This window comes from Scomber scombrus, chromosome 2 (assembly GCF_963691925.1).
Source record: "Scomber scombrus chromosome 2, fScoSco1.1, whole genome shotgun sequence".
Lineage (NCBI taxonomy): Eukaryota > Metazoa > Chordata > Actinopteri > Scombriformes > Scombridae > Scomber > Scomber scombrus.
In genome coordinates this window covers 9,058,892-9,084,943 of record NC_084971.1, presented here as the reverse complement: position 1 = coordinate 9,084,943, position 26,052 = coordinate 9,058,892, and the positions used below count along the sequence as shown (strand labels likewise).

The following is a 26,052-nucleotide window of genomic DNA, read 5'->3' as shown; positions in this document are numbered from 1 at the left end:
ATATTTATTCTGTAATTTTGTTCTGTAAGTGATAGGTGTCATTTCCTGCTGTGAGAAATGACATTCCAAAAACTTCACATTAAACTTAACTGGCATTTTTTTATTACTGAAGCTACAAAACGATTTTGTTTTTTTTCGCAGAACAGAGATAATGAATGCATGATCCATCTCTCATCTCTGATTGAAAATGGTACATTATGAATTTCACAGTAAGACGATGGAAGTGAAGCAGCAGCAAAATGATGAAGTTTAATTGGCTATGATATTGAAAATTTGCACATTTTGGTGTTTCAGGTGGGGTTTGAAAGCAGAGAAATATTTGTGTGTGTGTGTGTGTGTGTGTGTGTGTGTGTGTGTGTGTGTGTGTGTGTGTGTGGGTACCACAGAGGGACAGAGCAGCCACAGGGCTGACAGTAAGCAAACTAGACCCAGTGGACAGGGTGACCACTCAGGTGGCAAAGCTGGAGCTTGACATGAATTCCCTTCGCTCTGTTTGTGTGTGTGTGTGTGTGTGTGTGTGTGTGTGTGTGTGTGTGTGTGTGTGTGAGAGAGCATTTGTGCATCTTTCTGCATGTTTATTGTATTATCAGCGTGCAAACTAGCAGCATGCATGCGTGTGTGTGTGTGTGTGTTGGGGGGGGGCTGGAAGTAGAGACAGAGGCGACTGCATGTGTCTGTACAGCATATCATCAGTTAGGCTTTATGGCTCAGGACCTCCTAAGATAAGCCCCCCAGGCTGTGAAATTGCTCCTTCAAGAGAAAATGACATTAATATGCGCTTGCCCCCCCACACACACCCCCCACTGATCCTTGAGCTTTTTACCAGGGCCTCGCTGCTCTTTTAGAAAGGCAAGCCAAGCCATCATGAAAGGCTCCACCACAGATGAAATGTTACAGCCATTGACTGGGGCGTAGCCTGCAGAGCAAAGCTTTTAGCCTGTCTGGCCTGTGTATGAGGGAGAAGACTACTCTACAGTGTAAGACCAGCATGAAGTCATTCATCAGAATCATGGATAGCATGATCTTTTGTGCAATCCTAAATAGTTTTAATGGATTGGAGGGACTTGGGGACTGACACTGAGAGAAGCGGAGGTCTCTAATTGATCTTAAAGCCCCTTAAAACTTTCACATTGGAAATATTTGTTTTTCCACATTCCTGCTTAAACCTGACGTATACTGCACATATACTATCAAACAGGCATGAAGCCAATCACTGTCAAATATGCATATTCATAGAATTTGCATGTTTCAATAAGGAAGAAAGAGTAAATTTAATTTAAAGAATTTCTAATCAGTTAATTAAAACTTTGTTGTGAGAAAACTATATCTGGCACAAATTCATATTTCACTTAAAACATGTCTGGAGGGGATCTTTGAATATTCATGACTAAATAAGAAAAAGTTGAACGTTTGGAAAGATCATTAGTTATTTTTCATTAAAAATGTAACACTCAAAAACTCAAGTCCTGATGAAGCTAAGAAGCTGAGGTTTGATTACCTTTGCTTGACAGTGACCTCCGCAGATGTCGTTAATTGTTTATTGACATTTTTGCTAAATCATGATACCCAAAACCATTTTCCACCTGAACCTTTTTCTCATTCACTTCACAAACACAAAATAAAGAAAATGCCTCATTTGAACTAAACCAAAACCATTTAGCTTCAGGAGAAAAGTGTGTGTTAATGTAGGATTAAGGAAAAACGTTTTCAAGGCCTTCAGGGTTTTTTTATTAGAGCATCTGTTAACAGTTGATAGTTCTACTGCAAAGCTCACATTGCACTTATAGCATGTCCCGCAGAAACAATGTTCCACTTCTAGTTAAGACTCACCATATGTTTTCCTGTTAAAAGTAAGTCATCTTCCTCCATTTCAGGACCAATAACCAGCTGGTGGCCTTCCTGTCCAAATACAGAGACATGAACTTCATCAAGTCCCATGGCAGGGACAACGCCAGGTGAGATGCAAATGTTTAAACTTCATTTTAATCTCTCACACACACACACAACACCTTACCCTGACTCTCACTCTCTGGCTAGCTCTCTCTGTTTCTCTCTCTAGCTCACAAACACACACACACACACACACACACACACAGCAGCCAGCTCGGTGTGGTCAACTGAATCATAATATAATTAGCTCCCATCTGTTGCTTCATTAATTAACCTTCTCGGTGGGGTGAACTAGTGAGGTCGCTGCCAGAACACCCGTCTTTGCTGCCGCCGCCCAGTGTTTTCTGTCCCATCACGCCCCGGTTGCAAACCAGTCATCACCTGACACTGAGCAAAAATATCCAAAAACACAAGAAAAAAACACCACGCAAGATAAAAAAATCTCCCTGCATGGGTGCATGACTCAGCATGACTCAGTAGTACCTTTTTGTATTTGCAGCCACAGTATTATATTCAGTTCTGTTTTATAAGAGCAAATTTGTTTAGTTCCAAATTTAATTCAGTTTTAACAATAATATTCATCTTCTACATCCACTAATATGTACAAATATTTAAAATAGCTGAGATGTATTGAAATAATTGGGCCCTTTAACTCACACGAGTCATAAAAAAATGCACAATTATATTTCTAAAATGTCATCTAAGTATGTGTTTGTGCGTGCACGCGCGTGAGCCACAAGGTCAAAACGTCAACAGTCTTTGTCAGTGCTCTGAGAACAGAGGGAACAGTCTGACCTGCTTGACCTGAACTTGACTCCCTGCTTCTAACACTCGATACATTCACAGGAGTAACACCATCCATTATGTATGCAGGGTGTCACTCTTCCTCCCGCTGATAGATGTGTGTAGTGAAAAGTGCGAACAACACAATTGTCAAGTCTTCTAAAGGCAAAGGATAGAAGATCATTATGCCGCCATGCAAAGGAGAACAGTGTTAGGAATGATAACTTTTTAAAACGTCAAACTAATAACCAATATCGTTCCGAACGATTCATCTGTTTTCATTTGATTAAATGAGCTGTTCAATCTGTTTTCTCTAAATCTACCAGAGTTGTGTATTCTGGTTTTTATTAACTCATCTTTTCAATTCTTTAGCAATTTTCATTTTGGCAAATCAGTTTGGGTTGTGTCGTAACACATTTTTACCCAGATTGTATTACACGCACTCAAAATGTGTGTTTTCTACTACAGGAAGACAATGTTCACTGGAATTTACTGTAAACAAGGTCCTCCTGGTACAAACACAGCTTGGAAAATCTTCTGTTTAGAGAAAGTAAAGGGAAAAAAATTCAAATGAGCTGCTGATTATGCACAAGAGTCCCTCAAAGTATGAAAACACGAACCGCAGAGTGCTTGTGTTTATGTAAATGGTATTTTGTGAAGATTTCCACCTGGATTTTTGTATGATTATGTGTGTGTGTGTGTGTGTGTGTGTGTGTGTGTCTGGGTTTTTTTTTTTAAAGAATTCTCAATAAACTGAAAAAATGAACCCTGACTGTTTTGTTTATCTAAATGCAGTCATTAGTCAGTGATATGACCATACCTCTGTGTGTGTGTGTGTGTGTGTTTACCAGGTTTATCCGAAAGCAAGGCCTGGACCGTCTGTTCTTTGAGTGCGACACCCACATGTGGAGGCTGGGCGATCGCAAAATCCCAGAGGGCATCTCTGTGGACGGCGGGTCCGACTGGTTCCTTCTTAACCGTATGTTCGTGGAATATGTCATCAACTCCAAGGACAATTTGGTCACCAACATGAAACGCTTCTACGCCTACACTCTGCTGCCTGCTGAGGTAACACACACACACATTCAAGCGTTGCCTAACCTTTGACTGACAGTAAACACTGCTTTATACTCACACTGCATCGCTTATAGAAATAGTATAGACTGTTCTCTTTTCATCACTGTGTAAGAAAAGAAGAACTCAGGAGGCAGACATAAAATCATAAAGTGAAGGGAAGATGTAAAGCCTGACTTTCCAACCGTATACAAGGATTGGATGAGAATTGAATGATCTCTGAGGGGAAATTGGATGTTTATCATAAGCTACTGTGAATCTTCATTCTCCGCTGCTACTCTATTTCCTCTGGTGAATTGGACGGTGTTAGAAAAAAAAAGGTATACAATTTTCTAATTTCGTCTCTCCGTCTCTACTCCCCCCACTCTCCCTCTCTTTCTCTCTCGCTCCCTATCCATTTCGGTTTCTGTTTCTCAATTCCCAGTCGTTCTTCCACACAGTGCTGGAGAACAGTGCCCACTGTGAGAGCATGGTGGATAACAACCTGCGCATCACCAACTGGAACCGTAAACTGGGCTGTAAGTGCCAGTACAAGCACATCGTTGACTGGTGTGGATGCTCCCCAAATGATTTCAAGCCTGCAGATTTCCACCGTTTCCAGGTAATAATAACACGTGACGTCAACATGCAGAAATAGATAGTGGTGCTAGTAGGTCAGGACTGTAAAACTTACACATTGAAATGCTCTAATAAGCAAAGTCAAGAGGAAAAACTCATTTAGCAAGCTGCTTCCTTCTATGGATTTAAGTGATCACATGATTAATAACATGTATGTTCAGAGAGGAATAACCAATCAGAGGTCATAGTCACAAGGATTTTACAAGCTTTTATCCCATTGTTCATTCTCGTAAAGAATTTCTTACACTTTGTGTGATTTCTTTTAATATCTCCAGCAGCTATTAGCACATGACATTAACAAATGTCCTTCAACCATAAGTATGGAAGCCTATAGGGGACTGTATTAAAAAGACAATGTAAACTTAGCAGTGCTGTTTTCCTCATTCCATTTGAATATTGTCTATGAAAATGAAATGTGAAATGTTGTTTTCATTTTCAAATTGTTAGAAAACTGCATTTTAATTTTAATTGTGACTCATATTTCTTGCATACATGGAAAATGAGGTTACATTGGTTATATTGCATTTTTAATTTTCAAATTTGAATTAAACATTGAATAGTGTCCACTGTGTAGCAGGGTAAGACTTTGAAAAATAATAGCAAACAGCTTTTTCCATGAAAATGCAAATTGGCTTGTTGCATTTTCACTTTCATTTTTACTCAGATAACATGTGGGAAATTCTAATGCTATTGTGGAATTACATTTTAATTTTCAAGTTTATCATTTAGTCGCCTCAAGGCTTCCATACATAAAGGAAGAGATGAAATTATAGGAGACAAAATGGAAACAAGGAGAAAGCTTAAGTTGAGCACTGAGGGAGGTGTGCTGCTGCTAGACGAGGTACATCAGAGAAATAATAAGAATCTAGAGGCAACTACAAACAAAAAACAAGCACACAAAAAGATTGAAAACAAAATCAATGTTTACTTTATTCATGTCATTTGCATGAAACGCCGCAGGGTACTAGGAAGGGTTTATTTGTTACATACACAAACAATATGTGCTCCTAAGACTGTCTTAAAAGACTAGCATAATAAATGTGTATTAGGAAAATGTAAAGATTAAGAATCCAAGATAGAAAATGATAAATATAAATATAATGTCACAGTTTTAGGGCAAATTATACAGAAACAGTTTGCACACACAGGTACAAATATGTAAATGCATCTGAAGATAACAGCTTACAAGAAAGCAGCATCTGTAACTGATGAGCTAAAAGGGCCCTGATTCCAAATTACTCATATTGTTTCAGATAAGGTTATTCACAAAGACCAATGCTGTGTTGTGCAGTCATTCCAAAACATGTCTCAGAAGATATGTGTTTTCGTCTGTCTCTGTATCACACAGCTAACTAGACTCTAAAAGGCTCCTCTTATGATTAATCCTGCAGCTTGCTTCAGTTTAAAATCATTTTTAAGGCCAAAGAAATATGTTGAACAGGTTTTATTCTTAAGTCTCTGGTTTATTGTGTTGGAAAAAAATATCACTCAACAGTTTGATGAGTATGAGCCTCGGGCATAACCTTTTTTAACGTTTAAATAAAAGGCTGTCTCTTCAAGAAAATGTCCATATGAGAATGGCCAACACACCTACAAACATACAAAATGAAAAGTCACACACATACACATCAGTGTGTTGTGGGAAATTAGCAGCAGTCAATCTCTTAATTCTTTGCCCTCAAGGTGTGTCCTCTCAACCTCAGCATCCAGTCTGTTCCCACAGCTTTCACGATCAATATGTGCAAAATCATGTCTCGTATGACCCTGACAGGGTAAAATAATAGTCATTAGGTCCTTTGCCGTGTGTTTGACAGGGAGAAGAGGGTTCGTTAGCTTCTCAAAATGAAAGTGAATGAGTGGCAGTGACCCAAGCACTCCAGAGAAAGTTGGTATAGCAGTTAGACTTTAAATGTGCTGCTAAATAGAAAAGTCTCAGTACAAAGTCAAAACCTTCCACCACAGTTAAACATCACTTTAAGTCATATCCTTTCAGTGCTGTGACTCACTTCGTCTCTCCTGTCCTTCACATACCAGTCAAAGGCGTCATGCCGACCTCACTTTCCCTTTCGCCAGAACCGACTGCCGTCTGTCTCGCCTCAGTCTCTGGCAGTTCAGTGCCAGCACATTACCACAGGTCCTTGGCACTGCTGCTGGGTCTGGTTGGCACCCTGGTATCAGCGAAGTCCAACCCTGGGAACAAAGCAGCCTTTCCAGAAGCCAGCCAGGCCCCGGTATTAATGGGACTTAATATCCCATTGAGCGTACAACCAGAATTTCCCTTTGAACCTAAGCAGGGAGGGAAGATACAGACAAGGAAAGTAGTCTGCCATTTGGTTTGCAAATGAGAAGAATAATTCAAGGTACAACTTTAAAGTTTCCCACATGGTGATTTTTGAAGTGTCCTCACCAGGGGAGAAGATATTCTGGAGACAAGAGAGTGGCGGTGTGCCTTTTGTCTTTGTGCATCATTGTTTAGTAATGTGTTTCAGAATGAGAAAGCCTTTTGGAAAGATAGGCTGTCACTGGTTGGTGCTTTCAGATAACTGCACCAAGGGCATGTCAGAACGCACAACATCTGGACATGTGTAAACACTAAAAACTCCCTCCTCTCATTTGATATCCCACAGTCGGAAAAGCATGAGAAAAAGCTGAACTCACAAAAATGTGCCACAGATTGATTAGGTCTAGCACCAAGGTGTTCGGTGCTAGGTAACTATCGGTAAATAGTTTTGTGTCTGGGGCTGAAAAGATGTCTTTGTGTGTACGCCAAGCTGCGGAGGCGGCAGATTTCATGATGCACCTTCAACTACACAAGCATCAGCAGTGTGGCAGGGACAGAGAGGGTGAGAAAGACATGGGCGGAAAGGAGGAGGCCAGACAGAGCGACAAATACAAAGAACTGTTGAGAAAAGAGATGATGAATGAATACAGAAGAGGAAAAGCACAGACAGATCATACAGCTACTGTATCCACTTACATGTAGATGCTTGTGAGGTGTCATTCTGTGCCTCCAAAGATATCTTTAGCCATATTATCACCTTTCTTAGTCAAGTACCTTTGGGCAACACTGACTGTAATTCCTGTAATGAGGCTGTCTGACACACAGATGCCTGAAGTGTCTTGTATCTCCAGCGATGCACCTAAAATCCTCTCATCAAAAGTCGCATGGTAATGTGATTAACTTCTTACTCAAGACCTCTCATTTGTTATATTCCCAAGTTTTCCCAAGTTCATTTGACACTCTGCTCTGCATATGAGATTGTAATCAGCAAAGTCTGACTAAGTCCCCAGTTGTTGTTTTTTTTCCCCTCAAAGTTCAGAAAATGTTCAGTATGTTTTTCCTACATCCTGCCTGCAGGAGTAATTAGAAGGGGGATATAAGATGGTTGATAATTCAAACATTGGACTGGAAATGTGGAGAGTTGACTCATAGGAACCGAACAGAGTGTAAGTTCAACCTTTTAATCTTATAATGCCTTAAAAGGAAGCAATGTCTGCTTGGGACTTCTGATCACCAGTTTGACCAGTTCAACCAAAGATTCAAAAAGTTGTTCAGGAAAAAAAACAAAACACAAATGATAGAAGAACCTCTGAAAAAGAAAAGCATTAAATTGTGAAAGAGAAATATTTTCTCCTCTTTATTACCCGCTGACCCCTCAAATTTATCTTTCTACCCCTATTGAGGTTCCTGACCCCTAGGTTAGAAACCACTGACAAAGAGGAAACTAAACCTAATACTTATACACCATTTTTGTCCTGCAGATGAATGAAAGAGAGTCATTTTGATTAAATGTATATATTAATTCACAAATCCATATGGAAAAGACTTAGCTCCTCTCCTCTACCTTCTTCTTTCATTTCTCATCCCACACATCACCTACACACACACACACACACACACACACACACACACACACACACACACACACACACACACACACTCATCACATTTGTTCCCCTGCCATTCTGGCACACCACCATTTCTTAATCTTCGCCTTTTTTTCTCTTTTCTTTATCTCATCCGTCCCTGCTTTGCTGTCCCCCATCCACCCACCCACCCACCCACCCACCCTAATTTCCCTCCTTACCCCCCCCTCCTCTCTCTGCCTCTGCAGCAAACAGTGCGGCCCACCTTCTTTGCCAGGAAGTTTGAAGCCAGCGTGAACCAGGAAATAGTGAACCAGCTGGACACCTACCTGTTTGGACCATTCCCCCAGGGGACGCCGGCCCTAAACTCGTACTGGGAGAACATGTACGACGAGCCAGATGGCGTGGCCAGTCTGTCGGACACACAGCTCACGTACTACCACTCCTTCTCGCGGCTGGGCTTGGCCAGGGCTGCCGCCTCGCTGCAGGGAAACCCAAAAGATCACAGCTGCAGGTTAGTTTTATAAACAAAGGCACAGACATTCACCTATGCAAATACTTCTCATATGTTTGTTCTGCGCTTTATCTTCAAACACACACATACACATCATTAACATCGCTGCAACACCACACACCTGCAGCTACATCCACAGGTGCAGTTCAGGCGGTTATTACTGGAGCCACACCCACGTTAGCATGAGAAACCACAACATAGATAAAAAGCTTTTGTATTTCCAACAATGCGACGCCTGCGTCTGGGATCACACAACATGGAAACATAATAGGTAGTCCCAATCACCAGCTTGGAACGCTGGGTAATGCTATTCATTTTGTAATATGATATGACAGTGTTTCTGTTTAGCCTTGAGAGAATGAGGCTATATAGGTCATAGTATTGAAAGCCTTCCCTTTAAGCTAGTGTATTATTGGTAGAAATGTATGAATTCCACAGTGCTGTTAACACTGTATGTGGTCAAAATGAAAAGGGGAAAACCACACTGTGCTTTCATATTTAATAGCCAGACGGAACATTTCAGCTTTGTGTGCTTCTGCGCAGGTTCAGCAGCACATGTTCCCAGCTGCATCTGGTACAGGAGCGTTTTTAGATTTAGAGGAGCTTTTCCTTTAGTTCATCTGCACAGCGGCGAAACCCAGAATGAAAGTGATTAAAAAACAGTGGTAATCAAATATGCTGATAAAGAAAGAAATAAATAGATTGGATTCAAAACAGAAATCTGGAGGTGTAAATGACTAATTTGTGTGTGTGTGTGTGTGTGTGTGTGTGTGTGTGTGTGTGTGTGTGTGTGTGTGTGTGTGTGTGTGTGTGTGTGTGTGTGTGTGTGAAAGCCCCGCGCGCCTCATAAAAAGCACCCTACCTCGAAAAACAAAAAGATAATCAAACACAAATATCAGTATGACACCTTTATGTTCATCTCAATGACTGCAGCAAACGTTGAAGTGCAAATGAGACGGTTTAAAAGAAACTAAATGGAACACAGCGTGGAGGGAAAACAGTTTCACCTGTATGTGGAGACACAGTGTGATCTGATCTGCTGTAGTTCCTGTTGGTTGTTTTCCAGGATGACAATCTATCTTGTTCGACTCAGGAGAGTTTAAAAAAAATCATCAGGTAAAACCAGCTGATAGCATCTTTGAGAGGAGTCTCGCTCGCTGTTGCAAAGTAAGTCTAGGAGGCAACATAAAACTGGAACGCGCCACACCAGCTGAGATGGTTTGCTCCTCGTAAGCAGGTTTGCTCCAGCCTGGCAGGGCATCCAGATCCAGTGCTCCCTCCACTGCTGCATTGTGGGTGTTCCGTGAAGTCCTGCGGGTAAAGCAGAGTACAGAAAGGAAGCGTGTTTCCATCTGTCAAACCCCAAAACGCCTACAGCTGTTTCTGCTCATGCCCTGCATCTGTTTAAAGGGAGAGCAAAAGCACACCGAGGAGAAGGTGGAGACACTCATGTATGTGTGTATGTGTAAATGTGTGTGTGTATGTGTGTGTGTTATAGAGAGAGGTGGGGGTCTCCAAATCTCTCTCATTGCCAGGAAATGAGCTTGTGAGAAAAAGCTTCTCCTTGGGGGCAAACAAGCAGATCTCAACACTTAACATGCAAAGTACCAGTCGAAAGTTTGGACACATTTTCACATTCACTCGAATGAGAAAACTCTTGACTGATGCTGTATATATAAAAGCAGTCTTAGATAGCTCGGAGGCTGAAGGTCAGGAAGCAAGGAGACAGAAAGAACTACTTTAAGTGTGTGTGTGTCTGTGTGTATGTACAGTGAATTGTGTGCTTGTTTATGTTTATATATGTGTCTGAGTGATAATGCAGGCATTTAACTTACTATGGGAGTAATCACATTTTTGCAGTTGTTCAGGTATATATGTCGTTTTTGTGTGTAGATGTGTATTTAATGCCAAATCCTAATATTTTTTATATACACACAGATCGAAGTGTAACTTAAAGTTTGTGAGTTGTTTGAAGCCTTTTGGGACGACTCTCCACTCCTCAAACACAAACTGAAAGTCAAGATGAATTTGTGAGGTCAATACTTGCACCTGTAGTGGATTGCATCATTTTATTTCAAAGCCGTTCAAATCCAACTGTGTTGAACACATTTTATTTGAACTTGTACTAGTTGAACAAAGGAGGGATGGTGTGTGCACAGGTTTATGCAATGATAGCACAGCAGACTATGTGGATAATATGAACGACTGATATCGGACATTTGAGGCTGATGTCGATGTTTTGGGGGGGGGGTTTTCACATAAATGCTAACCAAAAGCAAAGATTGTTAAAGTGATTGGCATTTTAAGCCTTTATTAGAGAGAGAAGTAGAGAGATGACAAGAAACGAGGGATAGAAATGCAACAAAACTTTCATTACAATTTATGGTCAGATTCTTAAGATGAAACCAGTGAATCCACATTTTTGACCCATACTGTATCATAACATTTATTTATATCAGTATATCTACAATACTCCAATATTTGACAATATGGCACCTGCCTCTACTGACTAACAGACTGTTTTCAGTAAATGATACAGCTTAAAAAATGCTAAATAGTTGCAACATATACAATATTTCCACAGTGAAGAGCTGACCCAACATATGCATGACATCATAATGTTGTAATCTACGTTTTCCAAGGCCTAGTAGGACATAATAATAAAACTCAGACAGTGTCAGACAGACACACTAGTCCTGCCTGGAGTATGATGTGTTCCATCATAAATTGATCACTGCAGCATTACAGGGTGGAAGCCATGAATAATACACCATTTCTCATAATTCTTGGTGTGATGTACAGACACCAAATCAGAAAGTCGCACATAAATAATGTGAGCCACAATGAGTCACACAGCTGCAGTGAAGCGTTTCTCACATTATGCTGAACAGAAAGGAGAAATAAAAACTTAAATGTGCCTTGTGATTTTCTTAATTCACCCACACCGGTTTTATAGGCCCAATGATGAAATACACAATGTGTGTGGCGTGGCTACACACAGGCGTGCCCCGGCACCATTGTATTCACATTTTATTGATCGCAATTTCACAGATCAAGCCAAAGAATAAAAACCAATCAAGTTTATGATTGAGAGTCTAAATTACGCAGATGAGTCTAAATCCTTTTCCTCATTTTAACAACTTGAGTTGAATTCAAGTCCTTGGTCTGACGTCTCAAGTACTGCCACATATGGTGTGTGAATGGTCACATATCTCGCATGCATGTAGAATTCAGATGTGCTACCAACAGATGGATGTGGCAGCCGCAGTGAGAGACTGGAGCGAAAGAGAGAGGCAAAGGCCAGGGAGAGGGATTTGGCTCTTTTAGCAGCCCTTGAATGGAGCTTCTGTGCAAGGCTACGCCCCGGCCCCTTCTCACTGTCTCTCACACTGGCAGCCACATCTCTTTTGGGAAAGACGGGACAAGAGGGAACGAGGGCCGAGGGACGCGGGCAGAAAGCGGGGAGAAGGAAGGAGAAAAGAGGAGAGAAGAAGAGCAAAGAGGAGGAAAAAAACAAATGGGAAAATAGAGGAGAGGAGAAAGAAAGGAAAATAGACAGTGGAAAAGGAGTGCACACTGCTATCCTTGTGGGTGTAAATATTTGCTGTTCTGCTTGTCAGGGTAGCATTTACCGGGACGGGTTGACTCCTGGTCCTTTTGTGGAATACTGATGAGGCCATGGGCACAGGGGAGCAGGGAGAGGGAGAGAGGGAGTGTGTTTGTGTGTGTGTGTTTGTGTGTGTGTGTGTGTGTGTGTGTGTGTGTGTGTGTGTGTGTGTGTGTGTGTGTGTGTGTGTGTGTGTGTGTGTGTGTGTGCGTGCGTGCGGGTGTGTGGGTTTGTGTGTGCTTGCGGGTGTGTGTGTTTGTGTTAATCTTGCACATGTAAAAGAGGAGGAATAAAGACGAGTTTAAGGACGCAGAAGAGATGAAGGATGAGAAATTCTGGGCGAGAAGGAGTGCAGAGAGCAGCTGCAGAGTGTTTCCCAGCAGTGCCCACCCTGGCCCCTTTTTTGTTTTTCCAGAAGTCACTCGGGCTGACTGCCCCGAGGGCCGGCCCTCTGCCACGTATGAAGAGACACACAAACAAACAACAGACTAATCAGAGGGGCAAGACCCTCATTCGGCTCTGGCTGACTGAGTGACCCAGTTCAACTTTGTTCCACTGACTTGTGATGTGTCTAGTTAGATTGTGTGTGCGTGCGTGTGTGAGTGCATGTGGGTGTGTGTGTTCAGAGCTCTGACTAATCTGAATCCGCTGCCAATACAGCCCATGACTATTCTGTAATTTTCTGTAGCTCACTGACTGCTGCGGTCTCTACTGTCACATGTCGTCTTTAACCGTCCCACTAAAGAACCAGAGCACATGTTCAAGCAAGCAGCACATATCAAAAACAATAATTACGATAGGAGAAGTTGGTGATTTACTTACTTAGGGGCTCTCAGAGGTACTTGGGTTTTAATGAGCTGCTCACACGTCCATTACTTTTCTTTGATCTAGTGTAATACACATGTACAAGAATAAAAACAGCTAAAACTCCCCCAAATACCCAAGCATTGGCATGGCAACCATCAAGCTAGGAAAGGGAATCATCAGCATGGTCGACACATGTCTTTTTAACAATCGTTTTCCTGTTAAAGGTCATTGAATTAATGTCCATCGTGCCGCAATTGCAGAGCACATGGCTCCCAAGAGACCTTAACTGCGAGCACGCATTAGCATCCGGCTACATTAGCATGTCGAAGGCCGGTCCCTTCCAGAAATTATCCAGATGATTCTAGATATTTCTTTCCTCTTACAGTGTTGGCCCCTTAAAAGCAGCACAGCACATAGGTCAGCACAGGTATCAGGTGTGTTAATGAATGCTCTCTCTCTCTCTTTCTAAATGCTCTGCCAGGTATTTTCCCATGGGCCACCCGGTGTCAGTGCATCTTTACTTCCAGGCAGACCAGTTCCAGGGCTACCTGGTCAAGCATCACGCCACCAATCTGGCCACAAGCAAGCTGGAGACCATGGAGACCTGGGTGGTACCCAAGAAGAACTTCAAGCTGACCTCTCCTCCGGCCAGCACATTCAGCAGGTTGCTGTTTGCAGAGGTGAGTCAGCATATTGCCGTTTATTTTTCACTTACAGTGAAGTCACTTATTTGGCTTGAAAAAACAAATCAGTCAGCCGTTGCCAGTGTCAGGAAATGAGTTCCATTAAAGGCCTAAGCACCACATAGGAAAAACACAGCTCTTCAGTATATAATTAGAGGTGAGATATACAGCTCATTGCCATGGTGACCTTATATTCATTGCTATGGCGACCTTGCCAAGACTCATAGCAGCGGATCTCCACACAATTAAACCACTGCCTGTAATGGCCTTGTAAAATGTAAATTGATTGAATTCATCCAAGTTTATAGGGATGAGTGCTTCATGTGCTGCTTATTTGTTGTTTCCTAATAGAACGTCTTCTCACCTTCACACTGGAATGCTTCCCTTGATTGTCTTGTTATGTTAATCTGTGTTTCTGTTTACCACAATGCCTGTTTAGGATACAGCAGCTCGTCTGCGATGCGACAGCCGCACTAGACTTTTTTTTACAAAATTAACTGAGTGAATGTAAATTGACCTTTTTCTCTGCGCTGCTTTGTCCAAGCGTTGGAAATGTCATCAAATTAGTGAATAAATTTGTTTGCGCCCGTGGACCACACACACCTGAACACAGCTCAAGTCTGTTTAACCTTTTCCAGCGGTCTCAGCGTGAACTCAGAGGCAGCCAGACACCCAGTTGCCACGCAGCTCCCTCTCACTAAGCCCTAGCCTATGAAACTGTGAGTGACAGAGAAGCGATGTGAGCTGTGGCTTTTTATCTGGATGCGCAGCCTGAAAAAGCATTCAGTGTCTGGCACTGTGCAGCGGCTGTCAGTCAGTCAGTTTGTCCATCCGTCATTCAAAACGAGAGGAGAAAGAGCTTAAATAAGACAGCGTGGCCGTAGCAGCAGTAGCACTGTGCTTTTTGTCATCTTAGCAGATATGACCTATTATACAAAAGCTATACGCAGGAGTTTGCTAGATAAACCATATGGTTGGTTTAACAATGTGTTCCCTGTCATAAGGAAGACAGATATGTCTTTCTTTTCACTCCTCTACCGCCGCTGCACAGCTGCCTTTATAGGCCCTTTTACAGCATGATTTAGTGTAGGACTACTTGCAGCCCGCACAGTTAAAATTAGTATTTCACCTCAAGTCAGACTTGACATTGAGAGGTATATTACCCTGTGATGGATAAATCTTATACAGTAGAACGACTGACTTTGCCTGATGGTTTAGTCCTCACTCTACCTCAGTGTACTGTATATACACATGTATGTTGTGGAGGAAGGTGTATAGGAGGTGACAAAATAACAGAAACACCTCCTGAATTTGAAGCTGAAATGAATAATTAGGCCACTTTTTCACTTTCTTTTCTTGTATGTCTGGAAAACATGAAGTTACTGCCTGCAGCTAGTAAGTCTAGTTTAGCATAAAGACAGGGAGCAGGGGGCAAGAAAGTGAATGAGGTATTATCTAAAAGGTCAAACTATTTCTTTAAAGGTTTGAGATATGACTAAAATATAATGTTATAATATTCAATACAAATATTTGTCTGTTAACTAGTATGTTTAAAAATCCTCTCTATACATACATTAAGATGTATAAGGATACTCTGCTTGGAACAATAATGTGTCTGATATGGTTTTTTGCAAAAAAAGTATAATTACCACTTTAAAACCCTTTAAATGACTATGATCTACTCCTTCTTTCTCATTAAAAATTCCTGTATCTATGAGTATGCAAACATATTCATGTCAGTACGCAGCAGCGCAGCAGCTTCTCTCTTTGTTATGGTGTAAAGAGTGTTAGGGACTCTTCTCTTAACGTGAGTAAGTGTACGTGATTGGTTTCTTAGATTTGTAACATATGAAATCTCGCCTGACTGAATCCGTGTTTTTGAGGCTGTCGTCGGTACACTGCAGTTTCAAAGCAGAAATGCTCAGCCATGGCATTGACTACTTATTCTGCTCCTGATATGTTTCATGTCTATTAGCATATCAAACACACATATGCTACGAGACATATCATACACCACACGGGCATGTTAACAAGGTTAGAAACTTGATGGAGGGTGTCTTTAATCAACTCAAAGCTGGAGAGTGGGACTTTTACATATAAATGAACATCCGTTACACTGTACCTCTTTGCCAAACAAGTTCACACAGTGCTGATCAAGCCTATCACCGCCAGATAAATCTCTCTGTATTTCACAGTATAGAGAGTTTTTAAACCTGGTGTCTGGTATGACATTCCTGTACTGTCGCACTAGTACTGATGAGTTTTACGTTTGGAATTCTACCCAACCTGATATCCCATTGTAGTTTTTGCTGTAGGACTGTTAATATGTCATTTCATATTTTTTCAGTCAAGAATATTAAGCTTTTAGATTTTCAATACGTAGTCAGTTTATCAAAATAAAGCGTTTTTGGTAATTTCCTATGTTTTTGGAGCTGAGAGGAGCCACTGGCTTGGTGAGACCAGCTGGTCAGCATATATTATAACTGCATGTGTTGTAATTACTCTTACTGCCAGCAGTAGAGGAAGAAGAAGTTGAATGCATCAGTGTAGCAGTGCACATCAGCGTAATCATTTCTATTTTAACTCTTAATCCAACACGGAGAAGTCCTTAAAATGGTCAGAAAAATTGATGCTGATGAGGATCATGTGATACGACCGAAAGCTCCAGAACAACTAGTAAATGGACCTTGAGATGAGTTTTTTGTCAGTTCTTATGATTATTTCAACTGTTCCTAATTAGGTACATGTCAAGTCTGTGGCAGACCACAGACAGACTAAGTTATCTTATTGGTATCACCGGTTGTTTTGATGTATTACACATCTCTAGGCTCACTCCATTCAAACATGGTCTCTTCCTTTAAACACAAAATGCCCTGTTCTATGCCCTCCACCCTTCCTTCCTCATCCATCGCTCCACAGTGCATCTTTATTAGCAAGCATCCATTCATCTGACCCATAGTCTCTCACTAGTGTAAACGGAGCCCCAGGGGAGTTCTCTGGTGCTGCCTTGAACACCTGTGTTTGATTACACCCACAAAAAGTGCCACTAATAAGCCTCCGAATGGAGCCCTGAGAGGCATTCATGCCCTGTGGTGTTAAGCCGGGCCAGATGTAGACTGGGACTGTCTATGCTGCTGCCTGATCAAATTGACCTGCCGTACTTAATAGAGGTGTCAGACTGCAGGCGCCGGCAAGGAGAGAAGGTTCGCAGGGTGAAAGGGTCATAAGGAGGAAATAGAACAGAGACAAATTATGAGATGGGAGCATTTTATGCTTTCTATTAAGTCAGATAGGAAATTGAGCAATATGGGTTATAGAGATGAATGATGAGGCACATGTGAAGAAGAGTAATAAAAGTAAAATGTATAATGTACGAGCCATTAGCAGATGCTCGCACCGTAGGTCAGACAGTGGGAGCTGCTGCTGTCAACAGCAGAGGATAAATGAGGGTTAAATCTGCTGAAATAAATGTTGTTTGTTAATAATTGAAAGTTATGAATGGAAAATCTTGAATAATTGCTTCGAGTGGGTGGAAAGTGTGAGTAAACTGTGAGTAAACAGCGTGCCAAAACAGCAGAAAAAAGCGAGTAATTGAAAGAAAAAAGGGGGGTAGAGGTCACGATGCGGTTGCCAGATCAGCATTAGTTCCACAAAAGCATGTTCTTCTAAGCACAAGAAGGTCATAAGCTTCCAACTTGGTGAGCGGTCGTAAGGCTTGATTGGGTATTGGTCTTAAGCCAAAGCTTATTGGGTTGAAGCACCGAGGGACAGGTTGAGTGTGGAGGTCATCGTAAGCCATAGGCTGAAGCTGAAATGGGCCAGAAGTTAATCCCTGTTTGACCCACTTTCATACTGGAAGAAAGAATTTCTTGCTACTGGTGGCTTCCTTCAGTACCTGCAGATGTACCTCGAATTTTATCATCAAGGGACCGATAGCTTAGACACGGCATGTTGCAGTATTTCAACTAATAAACTTTGTGAACGTGTTGAAAATATTCCAGCAAACTTTGAAACAATGTGGTTTTTGTTAGCTCATAATGAAACAATACCATGTACTTGTGTGGGCATGAGGACAGCTGGATCCAGACTCCCTCACTACATAAATATACAGCAGGTCAATATACCATGGTATGTATTTTATACTTTTAGGTAGGAATTCCTTTTACTGCCCAGTATCCCTGCAGTTTCCAGGATTGGACATGAGGCACCAGCAAGGAAAGGTCCAGCCGGTCAACAAGTTGCATGTGCACCTTATTAACCTGCGTGGGTGTATGTGTGTACCGTGTGTGTGTGTGTGTGTGTGTGTGTGTGTGTGTGTGTGTGTGTGTTGGTGGACTGAAGCAGGGAAGCTGCCCACTCGTCTGGTCTGGAACTGCTGCTCCTACGCCGGCTGTTCAGGCTGAACTTCGAAAAAGTGAACCTTGGATTGCAGCACCAGTGGTGCATAATTTATGCTGCCCTTAGTCGATGTTTGTTGCTGACTAAACCACGGGCAAGAAGCTGAGGCAAGTCTCCGGGGATGTGAACAATGTCGGAATCTCCCTCGCCCAACTTTAGTCAGACGTTTGCAGGCTCCTTCCCAGTGGATTACAATGAGATTCTTCTGTCAATACTCCCTTCATTTCTTTCACAGGCTTAGAGCAAGAGTGCTGCCAATCAATCGGGGATGTAGTGTGTGCCAGCGAGTCGGCCTTGAATAAAGTAATGAGCTACAGTGGTCCCAGACAAGAGAGTTGATTAGTAATATAAAGGGAAAAGAACCAAGGTCCAAGAGTCAGAAATGGCAGAGGTCAGTCCAATAATGGAGATAAAAGTGAGGCGTCTTTTACGGATGGTCGGACACACACACACTTTCTCTCTCTCTTTCTCATTTGTGCAAGTTGCTTCTATTTATACTGTACATGGCAATCTCAATTCTCAAAGGATGCAATACAGAGTCAGTTCCAGTCAGCCATTGATCGTCCGGCAGGGTGAGGCTGTGTTAATCAGCTACCATTGTAAGGATGAGCGCTTCCTGAAGCTGCCATCCCTCTCACATTCCTGCCAACACCCCAGACATCTTTCACTGTCAACGTATGCGTATGTGTATATGAGTGTGTGTATGTGTGTGTGTGTGTGTGTGTGTGTGTGTGTGTGTGTGTGTGTGTGTGTGTGTGTGCGTGTGTGTGCGTGCGTGCGTGCGTGCGTGTGTGTGCGTGTTGCCTCCCCCTCTATCATTCTGTCTACCCAATCAATCTCGATCACTCCGTGTCTCTCATTTTGCATACCACACGTTTTTGCAATCAGCAATCCAGTGCACATCACACCTTCACTTGCAGCGTCGACTACAATGAAGGCATTAAAGGCAATTAGCTGTTACGTGCATGTTCTTGTGTTTTGTTCTTTCTCTATGTCATGCCAATTGAAGAAGCTTTGCAGAGTGATAGAATCAATCTTAAGTTCAAAGGACATAATAAATACACATGGATTCAGTCAAACACATATGCGTATACTAAATGGTAATCATATAAGCTTACAGGACATTATGATCTTAAATTGGCTCATTGTTGCAGGCTGGAACCTAGTTCCATGATCTGCAACCAGAGGCACTATATATCTCATAAATGAGCAAATATCCTGCATGTTTTACTTCTGTTATATATTATCTGTTACATCTTTATATTAACATTTATTTATCTCTCATTCTTAGACAATGCAGCTCTGTCTCTGGAGGCATTGAAACCTCATTTTCATGGAGGTTTCCTCCCTAAATTCCCCCTTTTCTGCCAAAAGGCTGTGGTCACTGTGTCTGCATATAATCAGGGTGTTCCTCTGTTTGGAAGTTTTTCCTGTGATGTCAGGTTGTATTCTTCTCCGTTGTAGTTTCTGTTTAGGACAAAATACTGTTCACACTGGGTACTGGTTGCCTTCCGTCTTGCTCTCTCCCTCTTTTACTCCCTCTCTCTCTGTCTCTCTACGATATGTGTTCAGAGAGCAAACGGGATGCATTTGATCTTCACCCCAAGGGGATAATGGTTGGGCTCTAGTTATACGCCTTCCTCAGCCTGCCTCTCATATTCCTTGTTAAAGATAAACTCAGACATACCAGCGACCGTGGACAAAGAGACTCAAATGTGCAGGACGAAACAATCAGGCTTGTCAGCTTCTGCACACAACATTATATAACGGCTGTGTGGAGGGCTGGGCTAGAGCGTGGTGCTGTTTGATGAAAAATGCATGGTGAAGATTATTTCCCATGATAATTCAGTGCAGATATTGGTTATCTTAATAGTATGGTCAAATGTTGATGCATGCGCAGTGCGTGTTACTTATTTATGTTCTCTGCACACCATAAACAGCAAGTGGAGTGAATTTATATATCATCATCTCATGTGCTTGTCTGTCTTCTTACCCCATTCTGTCACTCACTCGTTTCTTTTCTCCCTCTCCTCCGTCAGATCGGTACGGAGTGGGATGCAAAAGAACGCCTGTTCCGAAACTTTGGCGGCTTGATGGGCCCCATGGAGGAGACGGTAGGCATGCAGAAGTGGACTAAGGGGCCTAACGTCACCGTCACGGTCGTGTGGATCGACCCCACCAACGTAATCGCAGCCACCTACGACATTCTAATAGACGCCAGCGCCGAGTACACCCACTACAGGCCGCCGCTCAACCAGCCTCTGCGGCCCGGCGTGTGGAGCGTCCGCATCCTGCACCACTGGAGCCCCGTGGCTGAGATGCGCTTCCTTATCGTCCCCTTGACCTTTCATAAGCACCAGCCCATACGACAAGGTGAGGAAAAAAGGTTCAAATTGCCTCTGTGATTGTCATGAGGCAAGTCTCTATCACTCGCCATTTGCTTCAGCTTTAGCATAACAGAAAATAACTATTGATTGTGTTATTTGCACAAACAAGAATGATTGCACTGCTGTGCCGTTCCTCAATAGATACAAAGACATTCATGAAAAGAAGTACCTATGTTGTTACTTGTTAGATTTGGTGGGTTTCCCGCACGACAAAGGTAAAATAAGACCTGCACAGTGCAATCTAACACAACAGCTCTGCAATAAATCCTGTGTTTGGGAAGCTTGTTTGTTGACGCCGTATCACAGAGGAGTTGGTCCAGCTCTGTGGTCATTTTTGTGGCTGTAATTTGTGGTTCTTGTAACACGACAACTAAGGCTTCACAAATTCTTTAGAGATGAATTCAAAACAGTCTGAGCACAAATTGAGTCTTATAAGCCTCACAGAGGAAGTATTTGTTGTAGGTTATTGCAGAGCCGAGGCCACTGCGTAGTTACTAGTGAGCCATGATGGACTTCTTGGCTCATTTTAGCTTTGAAATACCAACTGCGCACCTTCATCAATTATAAATCAGTAGTTCATTTAACAGATGTGGTGAACGATAATACAGAGCTTAAATACACACAAAGGTGGCTATGTTTGATAGACTGAGACAAATTCTATATTGAGTTTGCATTTTCAGTGTTTTCTTTTCAGTTGACGCCAACACTCTGACATTTTGTCATTGATCAGAGCGACACTAACTAGTGTTTGCAGCCGCTAAACCTGCTCAAATGAGAAAAAGAGAAGCCGTATATTTCACAAAGCACCTGCAAAGGGTGAAATGGAATCAAATGCTGCCAAGTAAACAGCATCTCAGTGCTTCTTTGTTATTTACGTGTATGTAAATTAGATAATATGTATACATTTGGCGCAAATTGGCCCCTTTCTATCCAAATGATGGTCATTGAAAATACAGTCCAACTCACAATGACCAGTGCTAATAGCCATACACAAGTAGAGGGAAATTAGCACCTTCAGAGAGTTGATAGTTTTTTTCTCTCTCTCTCTCTCTCTCTCTCTCTCTCTCTCTCTCTCTCTCTCTCTCTCTCTCTCTCTCTCTCTCTCTCTCTCTCTCTCTCTGTCTCTCTCCCTCCCTCTCTCTGAAGTTACTGCTGCTGTGCCACATGCGTGAATGTGCACAGCCTCTTTCTCAGTTTGAAGACACACTTATTGTTTCAGCTGCTGTGTGATGCTGCAGCCAGCTGTGACATACACCCAGCTGTGGACAACAAACAGAACATAAGTACTGATGCTTCTGTGAAATCCAGGATACATTCAGTGGCACCTGAACCACATTATTTTAAGATTCAGACATTAATCTTACATATTTCCTCCCTGAATCACATTAACAGCTGTATACTGACATTTGGCATTTCAGTAGATTATGTTATAGATGTTAGATATTAGAGAAGTAAAAGAAGCAAAATGCATGAAAGCTGGTCTGTGATTGTGGAGAGCTCTGTGTGGGCATTTCTACATAATTAAAGACACAATTAAAGAAGCTGCAAGCTCTGCAGTTTTCATTATAGACCAAGCTGCATGCTGAAATGTAGAGAAAAGCCTGAACTCAGACGCAAAACAACGGCAAATTACACTGAGCTGCAAAATGTACGGGCATGATTACGACGTCATATCATTAGTGCAACAGGAACTCGAGACAGGGCAAATAGCGGTTGCAATTGATGCACAATTCATGTTGCTATCAGCGGCCGCAAAACCATTCTCTGTGAATTCTCCCCTTAATGTGAAGCAACGATTGCCAGTTTAGGAATCTAAAATGTCTGCATGCACACACACACACACACACACACACACACACACACACACACACACTCACACACTCAAACACACACTCACACACAAACACAGAGCCATGTATTTGCAGTGATGCCCTTTCTAATCAAGCCTCTGGGCCTCCACAGACCCGGTTGTTTGTCATCAAGTCACCCCTAATAACCCAGCGAGCTGCTCATACATACTAAACAGAGTGTTAAACAACAGCGCACTTAGCCCTCCAAAAACAATGACACAATTAAATCAATCAGCCAGCATGGATAAGAGGCAAGACCGCATTGTTCTCATCCATAAGCAGCCAGTTTGCTCCGAAAGTCACATGAGAGTTGAGACGCTAGCTTGAGCATAATCATTTCTTTCTGCGTTTTTAATAATCTCGCTGAGCCGTAGATGATGAGGAGAAACAAAACACACAAAAAAGATACGGCTTCGGGAGTCAGGACTCCGGTGGGTAAAATATTCAGCAGTGGTTTACAGATGTTTTGGTTTCCAGCACACAATGTTCTAGCTTTCTATTGAGGTGTGGAGTAGTATCAGATAACCTCAGCTGCCAGTTTAGGTCAACTCATACACCAGGGTTGTAATAAATCCCACCAGTTTTTGTTGAAACTATTTCAGAGAGGTGCTAATTTATTGGTGATTTGCAGATATAAACGGGGTGGACAAATTATTTAAAAAAGCTTTCACTATAAAGCAATAAAATTCAACGGCGCCACAAACTACTGCCGACATATTAAAACAGTTTCAGCAAAACCTGAACATTATGACCTTCGTGAAGGTGGAATTTATTGCTGGCAGAGAACTCAGCTCCCTTAATTAAGTAAAAAAAAAAATGCAACTGAAAGCACTCCCTTTAAATATGTACTTGGGATTATCAGCTAAATCCATTTAAAGTGTCAAAAGTAAAATAAACCATTATGCAGAATTTCTCATCTCAGAATGTTATATTAATAAACTGAATAAGTGCATTAACAGTGTTTATTTGCTTGAAGTGGAGTTCATTTTGACTACTTTGTGAAGTTGTGTTCTTAAGAGCAGTGGATCATGTTTTAGATGATTATATGTTTTGTTTTTAATATGTTCATCTGAAAGATAACCAGTAACTCCAGCTGTCTGATAAATGTAGTGAAGTAAAATAATTCCTGCTGAGTTGTAGTCAAGTACAAGTAGAAAGCAGCAAAGAAAGGGAATATTCAACTATGTACAAGTACCTCAACTCATGTCTCTTAACTCATCATATTTAAAAATACAGGCCCGTTTTACTGCTGTGATTTCAAACAGAAGTTTATCAAAATCATTAAAAACTTATATTTGGTTGTTGCCTTCATATTAAAAGAATCAGTGAGGATCACAAATTATAATAATACTCATAATGATTATTATTTAATTGTATGGATACATATATGTATCATTATGTAATAATCATGTATGTACTTGCATCGTTCTGTGTGTGTGTGTGTGTGTGTGTGTGTGTGTGTGTGTGTGTGTGTGTGTGTGTGTGTGTGTGTGTGTGTGTGTGTTGTAATTCATGCTTTCGTCTAAGCTGTTCCATCCACTGACTATAATTTACCGCTATGTCTGGCACCAGGTTTCCCTCCTACCGGCAGTGCCAGTAAAACTTAATGACGTGGCCTTCCACCCGCATTGGCAGCAGCAGACGCATGCATAAACACACACACACACATTCACATCCACAACTACGCAAATTTATATGCAAACACAAAACTATACACACATGCATGACTTCATAACACTCACGGCTACCACAGGCTAGCTGGCATGGGTCAGACATCTCTTCGCCTGGTGGAGCACCTCATGTCTGACTGCGTCTTTTCGTCACCAGCGCATGAAAGGCGCCTATGTCTGCTCACATCTGGGTGCGAGAGAGTTTGTGCTCCGCAGCCACGCTTAGAAGGGATGGCTAGCGCCCCAGTTAGAGGACCAGTGAGGAATTTACAGCTTCAGTGGAGCTCAGGGCGGAGAGGGCGTTTTAAGGAGAAGTTGTGGCTACATTTTTCTGTCTTCCTGCAGGGCTTGACCATCATGGGAAGAAAGAATGAGGGCACGTCTGAGTATTTTCTGACTGAAAAGTCGGCATTGTAGAGATTTGACGTATCACATCAAAGAATGAGATCTATCATGAAAATCAACCCAAGAAAATTAGCAAACAGGTTAAGCTTTTCAGATAATGATAGATAAATCACGCTCCCTGCTTTGATATTTTAATAGCCATGTTTCATTCTTTTTTTTTCTCCCTTTCCCTTTCCCCCTTTATCTTTTTGCCTTTTGATCCTTTTCCTCTTTCTGACCACTCATCATCTATGTCCTTCCTCTCTGTTGTGTTTTTCTTCAGAGGATACTCTGAGGTTCCACAACGGGCCGGTGAAGAACAGCTACATGGAGCAGAGTTTCCACGGCCTCAACCCGGTGCTCAACATCCCCGTCAGCCTGAGCTTCGTGGAGCAGGCTAAGAGGAACGCTGCCCTGACCGGCCCAGAGCTGGAGCATTGGCTAGACAGCCTGGTGCACGAGCAGTGGGAGGCGGCCGATGTCTGCGCCGTTGGCCTTACCGCCTGCCCTGTCATGCAGGCCTGCTCCAAGAACCCATGGAGCTCCCTGAGCCCAGACCCCAAATCCCAGCTGAGACCTCCGCGTGCAGACGGGCGCATCAGGTAGCAGCGAGGCTTCCAGCTGGACAGGAGGCCACGGCACAGAGAGATTCACTGTTGATTTTTATTTATTTAAAGTTGCAGGTGGGGGAGGAGATAGTGTTCTGCCTAAGAGGAAGGAAGAAAAACAAAAGAAAAAGTCCATTTTTTTTGGGAGGTTGGTGAGGGAGTCTGGACAGAAAGCAAAGAGTGTGATTTTCAGATCCTCCCACAGGGTTCCTCCTTTTAGGGAATTATGCTGGCTTTGCTTTTTCAGTTTCTCAGTGTATTTATTTCCTTCTCATGGCTGAGTTTTACTGTGATCAAACGTTGCAATTTCGAACATTTATTTTGCTGCTGAATGAATTATGAAGTCAGCTTTTAAAGCCCTGCACGGGGCACGGCGGTCATGTGAGCGCGTATTGTCGACACTGGTAGCAGATAAAGTTCTGCTGCATAAAGGCCTTAGCTATAAGATATATATATATATATGAGGAGGCAGCCTGGTACTGAATTAACTGATGTGCCTCCTTAGGTTTATGTCAGTATAAACAAAGTGACGTGATATCTGCGTGTTCACATACACCCAAACTACGGAAAAGGTTATTTTGATACGACTCGAATGCAGCGCCAGTGAAAGCAAATTTCCCAGCGTTTGTAAAAGAATTTCCAGCAAATATTTAATCCTCGTTAAAGCCAATTACTTCAAAACTCTGAGTTTCTGATAGTTCTGTGACTAAATCGGTACAATAATCAGTAACAGCAGCACAACTTCTTTCAGTTCAGTGCCTGATCTGGATGTGGAACTGTTGGTGGCGGGGTTAACCATCTGCTGCAGACACATCTCATAAATATATCAAAAGAGAAATGCAAATACAGAGGCCTTCTCAGCATAATTAAAACTATTTGGATCATAATAGAAATTTAACATAGACACTTAAG

General features: G+C 42.1%; 1 protein-coding gene across 1 annotated transcript in view; it reads left to right on the top strand.

Annotated features, from left to right (window-relative positions):
- Positions 1–25,218, top strand: part of xylt1 (xylosyltransferase I) — a 75,213-nt gene extending 49,995 nt beyond the window's left edge. The window contains exons 5-11 of the mRNA XM_062433190.1: positions 1,875–1,955; positions 3,525–3,741; positions 4,172–4,348; positions 8,481–8,746; positions 13,642–13,840; positions 20,281–20,614; positions 24,816–25,218. Of these exons, the coding sequence (XP_062289174.1) occupies positions 1,875–1,955; positions 3,525–3,741; positions 4,172–4,348; positions 8,481–8,746; positions 13,642–13,840; positions 20,281–20,614; positions 24,816–25,138 (1,597 nt within the window). The 3' untranslated portion in view covers positions 25,139–25,218. The remainder of the gene's footprint in view (positions 1–1,874; positions 1,956–3,524; positions 3,742–4,171; positions 4,349–8,480; positions 8,747–13,641; positions 13,841–20,280; positions 20,615–24,815) is intronic.
- The last annotated feature ends 834 nt before the right edge of the window (positions 25,219–26,052 follow it).